The 17,549-nt window shown below is 35.1% G+C and overlaps 1 protein-coding gene across 2 annotated transcripts in view; it reads right to left on the bottom strand.

The window, feature by feature from the left end:
* Positions 1-17,549, bottom strand: part of LOC140155308 (protein O-mannosyl-transferase TMTC1-like) — an 89,230-nt gene that overhangs the window by 15,748 nt on the left and 55,933 nt on the right. For both annotated transcript variants that reach the window (XM_072178093.1, XM_072178094.1), the window contains exons 10-15: positions 11,650-11,817; positions 10,221-10,334; positions 8,790-8,939; positions 7,898-8,109; positions 6,082-6,217; positions 4,976-5,120 (exon numbers count right to left, since the gene is read on the bottom strand). In XM_072178093.1, the coding sequence (XP_072034194.1) occupies positions 4,976-5,120; positions 6,082-6,217; positions 7,898-8,109; positions 8,790-8,939; positions 10,221-10,334; positions 11,650-11,817 (925 nt within the window). The remainder of the gene's footprint in view (positions 1-4,975; positions 5,121-6,081; positions 6,218-7,897; positions 8,110-8,789; positions 8,940-10,220; positions 10,335-11,649; positions 11,818-17,549) is intronic.

Raw genomic sequence — 17,549 nt, 5'->3', positions numbered from 1 at the left:
CAATGCTGACTTTGTAAACATGTTATATGGGTCAAATGATGCGAAGCTTATATGCAGTATATGCAGATGTTTGTTTGCCTGCTCCATCTATGTATTACGTGCCAATGGACAAAGGAAGAGTGTTATAGAAATGCTGCCCTGTATATATTTTATTATAAATAACGTTATTACAAATATGCATGGTTAATTAGGGACATTGAATATTATGAACACAGTACATGAGAAGATTGTACTGAAAACCGATATGCGATATCCATTCAGGGGGTATTTCCAGGATTGCAAATGGTCAAATTACCAGGGGGCTAAGAGGGGGGGGGGGGAAATTGGCTGAAATAGTCTGTTTATGCATAATAACCTTCCTAAAAATAAAAACCTATCAATCGACTGCTCAGTGCCAGAAGTGGGTAAGTGCAATATTTGGTGATTTGCACAAAGTATATTGTTCTCATTTATACATGGCAGCTATACATGGCAGCTATTGCACTTACCCACTTCTGGCACTGAGCAGTCCCATATAAATATTGATAAAAATACCTGCACAAAGCAGCCCATGGCATATACACATTTTGCACCTGTATCTTCCAATACACATGTCAAACATAATAGCGAATCAATCTGCTATGCCATCATTAATTTCCAATTCTACATACAAGGATTATGCTCAATGTCAATACACTATTGATGAGTTCCAGCAATTATTATGTTTGATCAACGGTAATATAATTTGCGTCAAGTTCATCTAAAATTAGACTCTCGGTGTGAATGTGATACACTTTTGTAAATAGTTTCAAGACACTTCATTGCACCGAATGCGTTAGTGCAAAAGGAATATAACTACACAAGGTATTTATAGGTCATATTCCCCAAACATGCGTAAATGGGATATTCCATTCAAAGTATATATTCCCCCGATGGAAGATTTGGGAAATATCTTCTACAGAGGGAGTATGAATTTCAAATGGAATAAGCATATTAACCAACTATTTTTGAAACACACCCTCCCTCTGTGGCAGATTCAGGTCAAATCTTTCTCAGAGGGTGTATGAAATTCAAATGGAGCTGACTTATGTGTTCATTCCGTTTGAAATTCATACTTCCCCTATGGATGGTATTTCCAAAATCTTCCACAGGGGAGTGTGGATCTGAAATGAAATAGCCCAATGCATGAGACTGGTATAAGTGTAGCTTTGATTTATGGATTTCAGTAATGTGACTTTGACTACATTTCTCATATCCCTGGTTCTAGTAAACCCATAACCTACAATCCTGGTGGAAAGTCCACACCAGCCAGCATTGGTGTTAAAAGCACGCACTGGCCAGAGCTAAGTATGTTATAGTTCCGCATTATCTTTGTATAATAGTTGAAAGTGCACATTCAGCTTACACTCTCCCCTTCCCCCACCCCCATCTTTCAATGTTGGGAGACTATAATGTAGAAATGATGATGATGTTGTCCAAATCAATATTGCAATAGAGGAGTGGGGAAGGATGTTAGCCAATTTACGCTTTGGTGTGGCAAAGTTTTTCACAATGATTGTAGTTGCATGAAAATGTGAATTTTAAACATTTCTGAACAAACAATGTTTAAATGTTGGATTATATAGAAAGGATATATATTAAAGGGTATAAAGCATTTTAATAACATTCAAAAACATTTTTGAAAACTTGCTGCAAAACATTTTAAAATATTTTGCAAAATGTTTGCAAACATTGTTTACTAGAACATTTTGACAAAATAATGTTATAGTGTTTTTCCCTGCAAAATGTTTTACAAAATAATCCTTTCATTACTTTCATATAATCCAACATTTAAATGATAGTTTTTTAACCAAAACAAAAACAAAAACAAAAAACATTTGTGAGTTTTCTAAGATAACTTGTGCTTTGTCATAAAATGCTCATACTGTAAATATGTGTATGTTGTAACTGGGAAAACGCAATTTGCTAACTTTTTGATTGATATCAATAACAATGTCGATTGTCTTTGGTAAAAAAATGCTTTGCTTTATGTAAACACATCACAAGAAGTAATAATAAACCTGTTTTTGGAAGTTCAAATCATCACAGCTCAAAATATTTGCATTGAATTTTAATTTGAAATAGCTGCAAAAACCCAGCAAATAATGAATTTATTTGTGTCAATAGCATCGCCCAAAAATATTAAATGAAAATGATAAGATTCCAAAGTTGCACTGACCAATCTCTGAGAATATTTCTCATCTTCCATGTACCAATACACCATGACATTCTCTGCATGGTTGGTTATGGATGACACACTAGGATCCAAAACATGCTCATCTATCAGGCACACAGTTCTTAAACCCCAATACATTTGTACATTCATTTGAAAATTTGGGTACAAAAACTCATACTCCGCAACTTGAACTCAAATTTTGCACTATGATTATGTAATTGAGGTTATTGGACTATGCCATTAGGATGAGGCTATTGTGGTCCATAGTGACAAGCACTCTAACATGCAACAAAGCAACAATTTCAGCATCTTTTGTATTCAAAAGATCACCATGGCAACGAGTCTGGGGCTATTGACACAAAAGAGGTATCAAATTGTGCAAAAACATTGGCATTCATTTTTGCAATTTCAGTCGGAAAATTAAATTCACAGGTTTTGACTATTGTTATCCAAGAAATGGATTAATTACTTTTTGTGATACGTTTATATATAGACTAGCGTAATATTGATATCACAATAATGTGATTAATATCTCCATTTTGATCACTCCAAGGAAGCGCCTGACTTGACTGTGTTGGTTCACATAAAGGACAAGCATGGTATTACTTAAGTGGTGGTGCTGCTATATAAGCATGATTAGTGTAAAAGAGTGATAAAACACCATTAGAGGGGAAATGGGTAAGTTGGAAATTCAACTGTAACAAAAAGCAAAATGGTACAAATATTCCAAGTATCTGTTTGTGGAATGACCTTACTTCTTTTCAGAATGGAAATTACCTCTAAAACAAGATACCCCTTATGGCTCCTCAAGCTTTACTATCTTTTACATAATAGAGGATGGGCAGCAGTGTACTCACTCTCTGTCGTATATGTGACCTGATCTGATCCACTCAGGCCAAAGTCAGAAATGTTGAAAAATACTAACTTGATCAGTACCTACACTTACTGATGTTGAATCCCAAGATCTCTTGAATACTTGGTTGCAAAGTTATGAACCTTTTATATGTCCATTTTCTAATGTTTTTATGTTTTTTACACCACTCTTTTGTCCATATCTCAGTTTCATTATTGCCAACTTGAGCCTGATTGGATCAGATCTGGTCACATGTAGAAGCGCCAAATGAAGTTAATAGTTTTACTCAAAATTGTCCAATTTTGATCAAATGTATATAATTTTTTATTGAAACTGGCAATTTTTGTGCCAATTCGTACTATTCACTGTGCCAAAATCACAATTTAAACATAATCTCAAGGTGAAGACTGGTGGCCATGGGAAAAAGATACACAACCTTGCACTGACTTTAAACACACATGGTTAAACTTGAGATGCATGATTTCACCCATCTCATATTGAAGACTTGAGCAACATATTCAATAGGAAGAAATCAGATAAATTGTGTAGGCTTATATATTGATATCCCAATGCACTGATCCATCTATAACATGACCATATGTATCAGCACAGAAAATCCATCAACTCAGATCAGATGTGTACTTTCCTTGTCAGTTGATGAGCTAAATGAAGGAATACATACCGTATGCACTATATGAGCCAATGTAGTTTTGTATTTAACAGCAAAGTTCAGTGACCTCCAATCAACCGTTATAGCTTTAAAATTGACCTCAAGTTGTGGGGATGAGTTTATACAACACATTCGGAGGTCATTTGCTGCATGTAGAAGCATATTTTGGGTTAATGTGTCCTGATAGATGGGGATTGCTTGAAATCCAAGTGATGTTACATCTCACATAAGGTTGACCGATTCTTTCATAGTGCCTTTTTTGGTATGTTAAAGGAGTATCCTGATCCTAGCATCCTCTTTCAATGACATTTTTCAGTAGATATAAAAGAAAAAAGCTTATTCCCAACATTTCAGTTGATTCTGATTTTGCATTAGCGAGTTATGTATGATTATGTGTATTACACTGCTCCATAGGCCAGTGTTGTAATTTTGTTCTGGTGTACCAGAACGTAATTCATATTTTTGCTAAACGAATTAATCTACAAGAAATGTTTTGTACATAAACATTATGTAGCTAGGGGTTTCCAGTGGTATCTCAACTTTTTTTGAGAAAAGTGGGCGGATGAGGCTGTTGATCACGAAATGCCCTTTTAATAGCTGCACAGCATTTGAAATATCCAACCCCTATGGGAATATTCATTTTGGGCCAATAACCTGTTTGATTGTTTTAATACATGAGACCTGTTCTCACAAAATGAGCGGAAAGTCACCAGGGAAGGAAAGGAGATATCGTTCATTGAACATATGAAAACAAAAGAAGTCTTCGATGAAATATTGACTTTGAACACTAAGTGAGGGAACAACATTGGCAAGTTGTATATAAATTTAAAGCTTATAATCCAGAGATTAAGACGATTAAGAATCTGAACATACAAATTAAAATTAAAGATTTGTAACTCTCCTCTCATTTTGAAAGAACATGTCTCATATTGGGCTATTCCATTTGTAGTCCACACACCCCCTGTGGAAGATTTAGCTAAAGTGTTCACAGAGGGAGTATGAGTTTAGAATAGAATAGAATAGATAGTTGGGTAACTTCTATTTAAAATTCTCACCCCAGTTGTGGAATATATAGGTATAAAGCCATAATACAGAGTATGGGTTTTAAAATGACTAACCCTGACTAATTACATTTGAAAAACATACTCCCCCTGTGGAAGATATTTCCAAAACCTCCCACAGGGGGAGTGTGGATTTTACACAGAATAGCCCATTTGCAGTATGTTTGAGTTCAAGTTTGAGTTCAAGGTGTACTCACATATTGCATTTGTAATTCCAAATTATTTGTTGACAAGGCAATGGCTTCCTCATACACAGCCTTGGCTGAGAGCACTCTTTCAGTATTATAGTAAAGGGCTCCCAACTTCTGTAAAGTATCAGCATCTTTCTCAATTTGTAGAGCCCTAGGAAATAAAAAAAAATTGATAAAAACGGTGTACAAATTTAAATAAAAGACTCGCGGAAACACATCTAACAATATCAAGGTAGACTATATCAACAACAACAACAATATCACATGTGTGTTTTATATTTGCTACCTGAGTATATACATACCAGATTCATATCCCAGTTTCATAACTTTCACAAAAAACTCTATATATCTCGTCTATTGGGAAAATCAATATTTTTGATGCATTAAACTTTCATGATTGAGAACATAAATTACATTTTTGCATATTAAGGATGTAAAATTTAACAAAGTTCTCACGACTTACATATTTGTGAAGGTTGTTGGCCTGCAGTATGGAATTTGTGGCAAATTCTCAAATAACTCAGCTTAACACTTACCCATTTACTCTAGATCTGTGACTCAAAACTGAATCAAACAACTCAGTTTTTACTCACATATACTTATTTAATAATCAGTTTCACTTGCCTATTTATTTCAAACCTGTGACTCATACTTGGCATTAAATAACTTAATTTAACTCATTTGTTTACTCCTACTTGTGACTCATTACTGACCCAAATGTAACAGTTAAACTCGCTTTGCTTACTCATTCATGTGACTGATTACCGAATGAGTTCATTTGCTTAATCCATATCTGAGTTAAACCACATGTGTATTTCATACCTGACTCAAATAACTCTTATTGAGCTCACATGCTTATTTAACATGTGACTCAAGTAACTCAGTCACCTGTTTGATTTCATGTCTGCGACTCAAAACTGAATCAAACACTGCGGTCTAATCCTCAGCAGTTCATGTCACTGAAGCAAATTAATGGCTCAATATGACTCGCAAACATTTTGTGAAATGACTCACTGCATTGACTTGGTATGACTCATCACCAGAGAAATGGCTTAATATGACTCACAAAAATGTTGTGATGTGACTCACTGCATTGACTCGGTATGACTCACCTGAGATAGTGATATTCTGCATCAGTTGTTTTCCCCATATGTCTGAGTAACCTTGCAACATTAACATGTGTAACTTTGCGATTATCAGGAATATAAATGCACTTTTGGTACTGGTCTAAGGCTTCTTCATGCTTCCCTGAAAGTACATAAGAAGTGCACGGAATCTTATTAAGGTGGTACCAATTATCAGAGGAGGAGAGAATGTATATTATACAGTATTACCAGGGGCGTACCAAGCGAGTGGACATGGTGGACAATGTCCAGAGGCCCGAAGGTTCAGGGCCCTAAGCAAAAGTTAGGCTGATAAAGGAGATGTTAAAAGGGACCCGCACTGCTCCTTGTCCATGGGCCTGAGGCTCTTGTAACCCTTGAGTATTACATTTTTTGAATGTCACCTATGAAGGGATAGGCATGTAGGCCTATCTACCTGATAGCTTTGAAATGTACCTGCTATAATGCTTATACTCATGACATGATATATGCTACAAACTAAATAGTCATTATGCCACTGGCTGCTCTACGGCTTTACGGATTCATTAACAACTAACTCATGCTCAAAGTTTGGAGCCCCATGTCCTGAGTGATGTGGATCAAAAATGAAGCACACATTTTAAAAACAGAAATGCCTTTTAGTTCTTTGACACACTTGGACAAGATTCACTTTCAGCTTTCTTATCATTCACTTTACAGTCTTTATGTTCCAAATAAACTCACAAATTAAGCTCAAAATTTATTCACAAATTAATTAGACAGTCACTTTTAATTAAAAGTAAATTTTGTCAAATCATTGGCTTGCATGGCTTGCAAACAAAATGCCATCAATATACATTTCAAGACATGCAAACAAAATATCTTGGGTTTAACTTGTGGTCAAGGAGAATGATAGATTATCTAAGCATTGAGCCTGAGCAAAAGCTAATATCATAAGCATCAATAAATAATTAGATACCTCATCAACCTATAATTCATCTTCTTTCTCAATGAAATGGCAATTTCCTGTACATTGAATAGAACTCAGCATAGATGCATCAAAGACCTTGATGCTATTGTGTTCACAATTGCAATACTAATTGCAGTTACTGCAAGCTTTTTAAATAAGTAGTAATTAAGAAATGAATTCTTCAAGAGCTCTAATGGGAATTCTTAATCAGCAAAATAATGAAAGTGATAATAATAATAAATAATAATGATGATGATGATGATGATGATGATGATGATGATGATGATGATGATGATGATGATGATGATGATGATGATGATGATGATGATGATGATGACAATCATGATAATGATAATAAAATGAAGATAAAATACAGGGTAACATGTTATATACTGACAATAGCTTAAGCTGACATTGCAGCCAATATGCTATCTACTGAAGATAGCACAGGCTTACATCCTAGCTAACATGTTATCTATTGAAGATAGCAAAGGCTGACATACCAGCTAACATGCTATCTACTGAAGATAGCACATGCTGAAATTCAAGCTAACATGCTATCAACTGATTTTTTTTTTGCGCTCCGAGATCTTTTTGATGATTTGTGTATGGTATAAATACACTCCATTATTATTATTATTAGATAGCACTTGCTAAAATGCAAGCTAACATGATATGCTATCTACTAAAAACAATAATCATGATAATGATAATGATGATAATGATAACAACTTTTTTAATAATAATGATATTACTATTTTACTCGCATAACATGGTTATGGCCACAAAAATAGGTTTGTCTCAGAAATATGTTGGCAAAAATACTATGCGCTGTTACAATGTGATGTGTTTCGTCAACAATTAATGGTAACTAACCGTGTCGAGTTAGAAATACTGCATAATTGTTGCATTCATCAGCACTATTTGGCAGTAGTAAACTAGCTATCCTGTAAAGATTTTCAGCAGTTTGGACTTCGCCTTGTTTTTCATGTAGAACAGCTAGATTAGTGTAAGGGTCTATGTATGTGGGATCAAGATCCATAGCTGCTTCATACATCAGTTTAGCCTCCTCGTAGTTGCCCTTTCTCCTGCAATTAGAAAATATCAAAAGAAACATTTATAGATCAACTAAGGAAAACTTATAGGTCTTTTGCAGCCAATTTTTAAAATATAAAATAGAAGTGTTTCTATACCCTTTTTCACAAGTATTGCTTCCAGGTTTCTTTACTTCTAAATGTGCATAGTAATATAAATACAACACAACAGAGAAATAATGCTTTGGGCTATTCCATTTCAAATCCACACTCCCCCTGTGGAAGATTTTGGAAATATCTTCTACAGGGCAAGTATGAATTTCAAATGGAATTAGCACATTAACCAACTATTTGAAACTCACCCTCCCTCTGTGGAAGATTCAGGTTGAATCTTTCTCAGAGGGTATATGGAATTCAAATGGAGCTACCTAATATGTTCATTCCATTTAAAATTCATACTCCTCCTGTGGAAGACATTTCAAAATCTTCCATGGGGGAGTGTGGATTTCAAATGGAACAGCCCATTATGGGTGAGTTAACAGTGGCGTGTTCTACCCAAAGCCCCCCTGCACTTTGTTAAAAATTACGTAAAATCAGCCGTTTTGGAGCGATTTTAGCCATTAAGCCCCCCGCATAAATCTGAAAGCCCCTCTGAGTCCCCCGCAAGAAAAGATCCTGGACACACCGGTGGTTAAAAGAGCACATTTTTTAAACAAGTGAGTTAGCAAACTTACACTAATGTATTAGCTAGGTTGTAGTGTGCCCTTGAATGGTATGGATCTACAGAGATGGCTTGACGGAATATAGATTCAGCTTCTTCTGGATCATCATCTGTCAGCAGTGTACCAAGATTATTAAAAGCACTGGTGTGATTGGGGTATAATCTGTAATGCAATTCAACACAATATTATACTATTTTATGTCATAAGGTAGAGCATTTAGAAATTGAAAAGTTTTAAAAAATCAGTGAGAAGTTGATTCCAATCTTTCACTTGTAGTCCTTTAGGTCATAATTATGGTTCTTCAGTTACAAAGACAGTACACAGGCTACTACACTTTGACATATCAACTAATGTGACTTGTACTACAGATATCACTGTCTGACATCATACACTATCACGTATGTGACCAATTATTTATCAAAATAACACATGGCATCATCTAAGTTTACATGTTATCTACTGAAGATAGCATAGACCAATATCCGAGGCAACATACGGTCTACTTATAGCAACAATATTAGACCTATTATGCATTATACCAAGGATAGCTTAGGCCACATCCAGGCTGACATCATATCTGACAAAATACCATAGGCTGAAAGCCAACTTAGCATGCTATCCACTGAAGATAGCAAAAAACATCTTAGACCTATTAAGGTTTCTACTGTAGATAGCCCAGGCTAACATCCAATATATGATATGGTTACTGAAGATGACACCCAGCCAACATTCTATCTACTGAAGATACATTTGACTAAAATAAAAGCAAATGTGTTATCTACTGAAGATAGCTTCAGCTGACATTCCAGCCAACATGCTGTCTACTGAATACAGGATGACATCCAGCTAGGCTAAAATGCTTTTACTAAAGATAGCAAAGGCTGACATCCAAGCTAACATATGCTATCTACTGAAGATAGCACATGCTGATGTTCAAACTAACATTCTATCTATTAAAGATAGCAAAGGCTGACATCCCAGCTAACATATGCTATCTATGAAGATAGCTTAGGCTGACATTCTATAGCTAACATGTTATCTACTGAAGATTGGTTGGAATTCATTCAAGCTAGTTTGCTATCTACTGAAGATAGCATTGGTTGGAATTCATTCAAGCTAGTATGCTATCTACTGAAGATAACTTTGGTTGACATTCTAGTTAACATGCTATTTACTTAAGATAGCTTAAGCTGACATCCCAGCCAACATCCTATCTACTGATTGTTTCAAATTCATTCAAGCTAGCATGCTATCTACTGAAGATAGGAAAAGAAAATCCCAGATCTAACATACTTTCTATACTGCAGATATCACCGACTGACATACTGTGTACTGAAGTATGTTTCGATGAACATTATATTACATTAGTTACATGGATTATGACGTTGCAAATCATAAGATCATTCAAGAAGGATCAATATTTTGTCAGCAATGTTTACTTACTCAAGGCATTTCTGATAATGGCTAATTGCTTCAGGTTTTCGTCCATTATCCTTCAAATAATTAGCCCAGTTATAATGCATCTTGGCATTGTGTGGGAGGGTTTCTACTCCAGACCTGCATAACATGTAAAGAAAGTAAATAAACACATGATTTCTATATACCAGGGATGGCATTAAGCACTTAAAGCCATAATGTACACTCTTATAGAAAGAAATTGGTAGCCATAAATAATGTACAATCTTATCATAAGAAATTGGTTTTTTTTCTTTCAAACCTGATTTTGTGGTATATTTGTAATGTTTACACATGTCCTAAGTTACACCTAAATGGAATCAGCCAAATTTGTTAGGTTTGTCAGTTCAAATAAATTTTAACATAATGTTGTATTTTGGCTTTAAAATGGACAGAACCTTTCCTGACAGTAATTACTATATACTTTGATCAGCTGGTAATCAGCGGAAATTGTTAGGCTTTTACCACTACCAGTGGCGTACCGTGGCCGCCCCAACCCTGGGGGGCTGAAGAAAAAGGATTTTAGGTGCTAGCGCCCTAAAAGCAACCTTTTCAAAATTTTTTATGCTTTTTCAATTTTTTATGCCCTTTTTTCTTTGCTAATTGCTTTGCCGCCTTTCGCTTTTTGCCGCCCTGTTTTTGCCGCCTTCTTCTTCCGCCGCCTTCATTTTTGCCGCCTTACTTTGACTCCCAGGGGCTGGCGCCCAAAGCCCCCAAAAATACGCCACATGACTACGCCAAAAGTAGATCCACATTAACAGTGACATAGTTGACCTGTCTGGCATATACATTTTTGCGTGTTAAGAAAGTAGACAAAAGTATAGGATGTAAATTAATAATTTGTGATGTTTCTTGCAAAATGTCACAAGACAATTCTTGAAATAAAATATATTGATATTAATCTGTGATGTCACAAGGCCCGCCGATTAAGAGCTGATCAAACTATAATACTATTTTGGTATTCTGAGGAAAGAATAACAAAATGAAAATTTGATGGAAATTGTACATTATGGCTAACATAGGGCAAATAATACTTTTGTCTTGAAATAATTCTTATGGAAAACCATGCACACAAACCAAAATATTTTTCAACCTTTTCCCCTAACATTGTGACCATTCTGGAGTTTTTTATTAGTTGGTAATATTTCCAGTTAGGCCTTATTAATGGATTATAAATCAAATATTTCAAATAAATCCAAACAATATTTCCATAAGGCCTAAAAAATAGAAAAAATAAAAAAATAAATACAATTTGAAAAAAAAGGAACAAAAAGTTCTTTATCATGCGCAATTTACCGCTTAAAGTGTGTGTAAAATTTTTTTTTTAAATTGCCGACCGACCTACCCTAATTTTTTTTTTTTCTATGTTACGCCAATCAAACAATTTTTTTCTAGGCCTAATTGGAGTCATACTTACTTAAAAAGTGTTTCCCTTGTCTGCCAGTCCCAGTTCCTTGTATGTGTGCGAATGCCATACAGGAAGACCATAGCAAAGGCTAGTATGGTTGTTATCTTGGCAAACCTTCCACCTGACACCTTACACAGTTTGGATATACCATGAATAAGTAGTATACAAAACCCCATACTGCAAAGGAAGAAATGAAATAATTTTAGATTGTTATAAATGACCATTGTCATCACTGGCCATACTGTATGAGTTGCGTACAAAATTGTTGTTAAAAATGTCATTTGATGGTTGTAAACAGCCCCTGTGGAAGATTTAGGAAATATCTTCCACATGGGGAGTATGAATTTCAAATGGAATCAACACATTAGGCAGCTCCATTTGAATTTCATATACACCCTGTGAGAAAGATTCAACATGAATCTTCCATAGAGGGAGGGTGAGTTTCAAATGGAACTGCTAATGTGTAATTCCATTTAAAATACACACTCCCCCTATGGAAGATATTTCCAAAATCTTCCACAGGGGTAGTGTGGATTTTAAATGGAATAGCCCATTGCCTGATCCTTCTCACTAGGAAAAAAAATTGATTGACCATCACTTTTTCTATTACTGAACCTCATTTTTGCAAGTGAAAATAAATAATAATAATGCATAAAGGGTTCTCTTTCCTATTGTTAGCGTAGTGTTGTCAATTGCTACTATATCAGGACAATCCATTTGCTATGTTGATGTACATTACAGTTCATATACTACCAGGTAAAATGCCTCAGGCATTGCTGAAGTGGATATTAGTCAACTAAAACTCAGTTTTTGTTTTGATTATTTGAGATCAATATTTGAGAGCAATATATCTCCACTTTACACTGATACACTATAGGAAATAGTAAGTTGAAAAGAGAAATAAAAATGAATCTACAGTGTGTCCGATTCAAAATTAAACAAATTATGGTGCGACTCTGCTCGCTTAGTTATTACCAGAGGGTATTCCAGTTGAAATCCATACACCCCCTATGGAAGACGTGACCTTAGTCTGCCACACAGGGAGCGTGAATTTCAAATGGGCCTGGGGTTACCTGAATGGAGGCTCAATTTGAATTCTACACCCCTTGTGGGGATGATTAAGTCATGCCTTCCATAGGGGGTGTGTGGATTTCAACTGGAATAGCCCAACGGTGGTATGTGTTTGACAGGTACCGGTAATTCATATTGAAATCCAATGCAGTGATAATTATATGCCATGGAATCTATAGCAAAATCACATGAAACTAGATCCATGCATGTTACATTGGAATCTCAAATATTTCTATATAAGAATACATTGCTTTACCCCCTAATAATATACTTCTACACCCACGGAATGACCTTGGGGTGCAAAAACTCACACTCCACAATATGAGGTTAACTTTTGAGCTGTGGTTCTTAATGAAATTTGACAAATGGAATGAGGCTGTTGTGGCTCATAAGAGTCCAGTCTGCTACAAAATAATTATAAATACTGCCAAAGTTGTAGTTTTTGTATGATAAAATTTCATGCTGCAAAGAATTATAATTTTGCTATTTTTATTTATTTTGCTAATTTCAGTTTCATTTCGCTAATTTTGATAATTTTACAGTTTCATTTTTAAATAAGTTTATTCCAACAAGTTTAGAATAGTCTACTGTACTAGACCATTTTAATTTATCATCCCTCTATTCCCTCTAACCATGGAAAATCCACCAATCCTGTTCTGATCCAGAGGATGATTTAAGGAAGCCCCATCATGCACTGCAAACGTGTTATCACTAGAGTTTCAACTGCCACTTTACTTTTCAAATCCCATTGAATTCTGTGCAAAAGATGTTGTTTAAGAATTGTGCGTGTGTCATTATTACTTGGTCGATTTCAGAACAAAAGTGATGTATGCATAAAGGATAATTCACACCTTCTGTAGGTAACATAAAATGTGAAATCGACTAGCATTTTGAATGCGTTTTATTGTAAATATATCAGTCCAAATTCAAATTTAACCATGCCCGTCAATGCAATGTGCGAGCAGTGGTGTCATGTTCACTCACACAGCTGTGCTAACCGCAAGTCAACACAGTGGCATGGTGGGAAGTGCTTAAATCATCCTCTGGTTCTGATCCAACCATGAGAATATACTGGGCAGGGCAGTCACTGGGGGTGTGTTTTTGTTTTATGCATGGAATGGTATGAATTGTTTATCAAAAAGGGAATGCAGAGCAGTCTAGTTTAGAAAAGCATGAGAATAGCGCAAAAAAGAAGTTCATTTTACAGCAAATGTTGTGTATTATGATGCAGCCACATTATATGCACACATCTCGGGGCACACATTCCAAAAAATATCGGAACTCCCACGATTCCTGACATTATAAATTGCAAAGTTGGCATTTATTCTGATTTCTGTCTTCATAGTATCTGTATTGAGTATATCAGTATCAGTATTGCCTGATTTTGCTAGAATGATTAATACATTGGCAATATGTTTACTCAAAATGGCAATTTACTACATTAATTAACACTTGTTTGTCATAGGCATAGCTCCGAAGGATGGGGGGGGGGATAAATTCCCCCAATATTTGTTGCGGTGGATGGTCCATGCAATCACCCCATATTGTGCCAAATTTATGCATGTTTTTAACAAAATGAATGAATGAAGACGCTGTGGTGGCGTCGCAAGCTACGTCTCTGAAAAGGTAACTTTTTAAGCTTATGTCAATATGACAAGAGTCCAATATCAGTATACATGCTGCCAAATTAACCTCATATTTTACTATTTTGGTTTTAAGAACTGCACATTTTCATACAAATTTGTTCCAGTTTACAGTCATATTTTGACCATTTTAACTTAACCTGGATAATGCATTCACTGTTCTTCACACACTTTGCACCAACCAGTGGCATAACTAGGGGGATGCTGGTGGATCCCCCTCACAGAAATATTTCAGCGATAAAATGGGGATAGCAAAGCGTAAAATGATATTAAAATTCCTAAAAAAGGAATAAAAATTTACAATTGGGGACAAAAATTTGGCTTAGCTATTATAGTTCAACCTCCATAGTCCATCCCCAAATGTCAAAAAGAAATCTACACCCATTTGGATTGTGCAAGGTAGTAAGGGACCGTTCACAAACACTTGTAACAGGGGGGCCTGGTGCAAAAAGAACAATGCACATATTTTTTTAGGCCCCCCCCCCTTTCGGACCTAAAATTATTTTCAGGGCCCCCTTTTTGGCCATGAAAAATGAATGTCAATCCTATAGAAAATAGTATTAACTCATAAAAATTTCTGGGCCCCTTTTTGCATCAGCCCCCCCATTTATAAGTATTTGTGAACAGTCCCCAAATACTAATGCTGTACACAGAAAACACTGACTTTAATTGATGTCAAGTGTACTTTCCCATTTTATGTGAGACACACTATAGCTCAACAATGCTGTACGGTTGACAAAGGAAATTGGCATACTGTACATAATAACACCAAAACTACCATTTAATTTTGAAAATCATTAACAATAATGGATGACTCGCTATAAACTGATTGTTTCTGACAACTTGAAGTGGCTGTCTTATAATCTTGTCATTAAAGTGCCTTATGATAATTTTTATCAATAACCAAAGCCATAGAACTGAATGACTGATTTTTTTTTTAATATTAGGGAATATTTGGAAAGGGTTGGAAGGTTAATAATCCAATGTACACACAGCTAGTCCTTTTTAATAATTACGATTTTTAATGTTTAATTATTCACAACTTAGCAACCCAAATGTGCAACTTCAAATGAATTTTCCCCATTCCTTGTCCTGTGGAAACCTTTAAAATTAGGTCATTTGTCGACCTTAGTAAATTGCAATATTTGGTTGCACTATGTAAAAAAGTCATTAATTCAGAATATAAAATGAGGTGATTTTTCCTTAAACCATGTGGATGTGGGTCAACATTGTGGTGCAAAAAAGGACTCTTCTTTCCTCTAGATATGCTTATGCCATTAATGCACTTACCACTTAAGTCCTTATTTTTGTGTGCTTCACCCAAAATAACTCTAATAATATTTTTCCCATTATCCAATTTCAATGGGCTCTCACCAAATGACGCCTGCATTTTACCAGATCATTATCACCTTGAAGCAAAAATATACAGCATCAGAGTTCATCATGATATCACCCCAGTAGCAATAAAATGCAGGGGTTGTTGTGAGGCCAAAATTAAAGGGACTTTCAGGGATCCGTCAAAGGACCGGAAGAAATCTGAAGTCATTTAAAAATGGTTGATAATTGGGGAAATACCCTTATACCATTTTTTATCTCAGAAATATCAACAACGGAAAGGTCTATCTTTGAGATCGCTACCCTTATGCCCAAGCATAAAGATTTCAGATCTGCCGCTTATCTCTTGAGTTGAAAACGCAGTGTCTATAGCTTATTCATGTAGGGATTTACTGTACAAAATAAGTAAATGTTCTAAAGTGCAAAACAATGATGTGTGGGGGGAATAGTGTAGTTTGGGATTAACATATCTCTGAATGTCCATTTAACACTCATAAATGTCAGGAAGAATCCTGTAATGGGCTATTCCATTTAAAATCCACACTACCCCTGTGGAAGATTTTTGAAATATCACCCACAGGGGGAGTATGTATTTCAAATGGAATGAACACATCAGGCAGCTCCATTTGCAACTCATCCTCCCATTGTGGAAGATTCAGGTTAAACCTTTCTCAGAGGGTGTATGAAATTCAAATACAGCTGCCTAATGTGTTCATTCCATTTGAAATTCATGCTCCCCCTGTGGCAGATATTTCCAAAATCTTTTACAGAGGTAGTGTGGATTTTAAATGGAATAGCCCAATATTCCAAGAAAGTGTCAATGCTGCCATGAACTATGGCAAGAACAAAATTGTGGCACATGTATTTAGGAGTAAGAAAAGCAAATGTACAACCATGGCTAAGTGAGTACCTCATTAAAGAAATGACTAGCTGTGTATACTATCAGCACACATAATAGTATATACGCTGTCTAACATTAATTATCATTAAAATATCTATGTACCATGTTCGTATCACTTCTAACATCTTTCCTTCATTTTGTATGCATTTTGGCTCAGATATCTTGAAAATATATCAAATCCATTCAAATTAATTGATTAATTATTAAAAACACACACTACATTACCCTTGCACTATGCATCGGTACCTTTGTAATGTGAGTTAATAGATATGCTCTATTAGTCTTCGCAATTCGACCTCATAATTTAGATATGGAACTAATGCATATACCGCTCCATAAATATATAAGTTCTATAAGAGGAGGCACAAATTACAAGAAATAAAAATGGTATGACAAAATGTTAATTATGTAGATGTAGAAATTTGTTTTGGTGCCATTTGATATTTCTTTAAATCAATTTGAATAAGATAATGGCCATTTAGGATTCAAGGCAAGATTTTAAATTACTAATTTAGCTTATACACTAGCTGAGTGATTGCTTCTTGCAAGGTTTGTGTGCTTAATTATCCACCACTTTGTCATATCAATCTAAAATAACATGAAATTTAATTATTTTTAATTTATTTGAATACATATTTTAAAAAATGAAGCTGCACTGGGCTATAATTTAGATGTCAAATTAAGCAGAAAAATACTTGTCATCATTAGAATTATCTTAATAATATTCTCATTCAATGCTTTTTATTATTTTCTTCCATCTTTAGTAGACTTAAGTGTAATGACACCTTTTTGATTTTCTTATTTGGTATAACTATAATATGTAAGTTTTGAGATATTTTCTCAAAATATCAAGATCTATCTCAAGAACCACTGAGCCAATATCAGGCTTGTTTGTATTCATTTTAATGCATTTTTCATGCTGATTCCAAATATGGTCATGAAAATTTACAATTCTGCAA

The sequence above is a fragment of the Amphiura filiformis genome, chromosome 6 (genome assembly GCF_039555335.1).
Source record: "Amphiura filiformis chromosome 6, Afil_fr2py, whole genome shotgun sequence".
Taxonomy (NCBI): domain Eukaryota; kingdom Metazoa; phylum Echinodermata; class Ophiuroidea; order Amphilepidida; family Amphiuridae; genus Amphiura; species Amphiura filiformis.
This window is presented reverse-complemented; position numbering and strand designations above follow the sequence as displayed.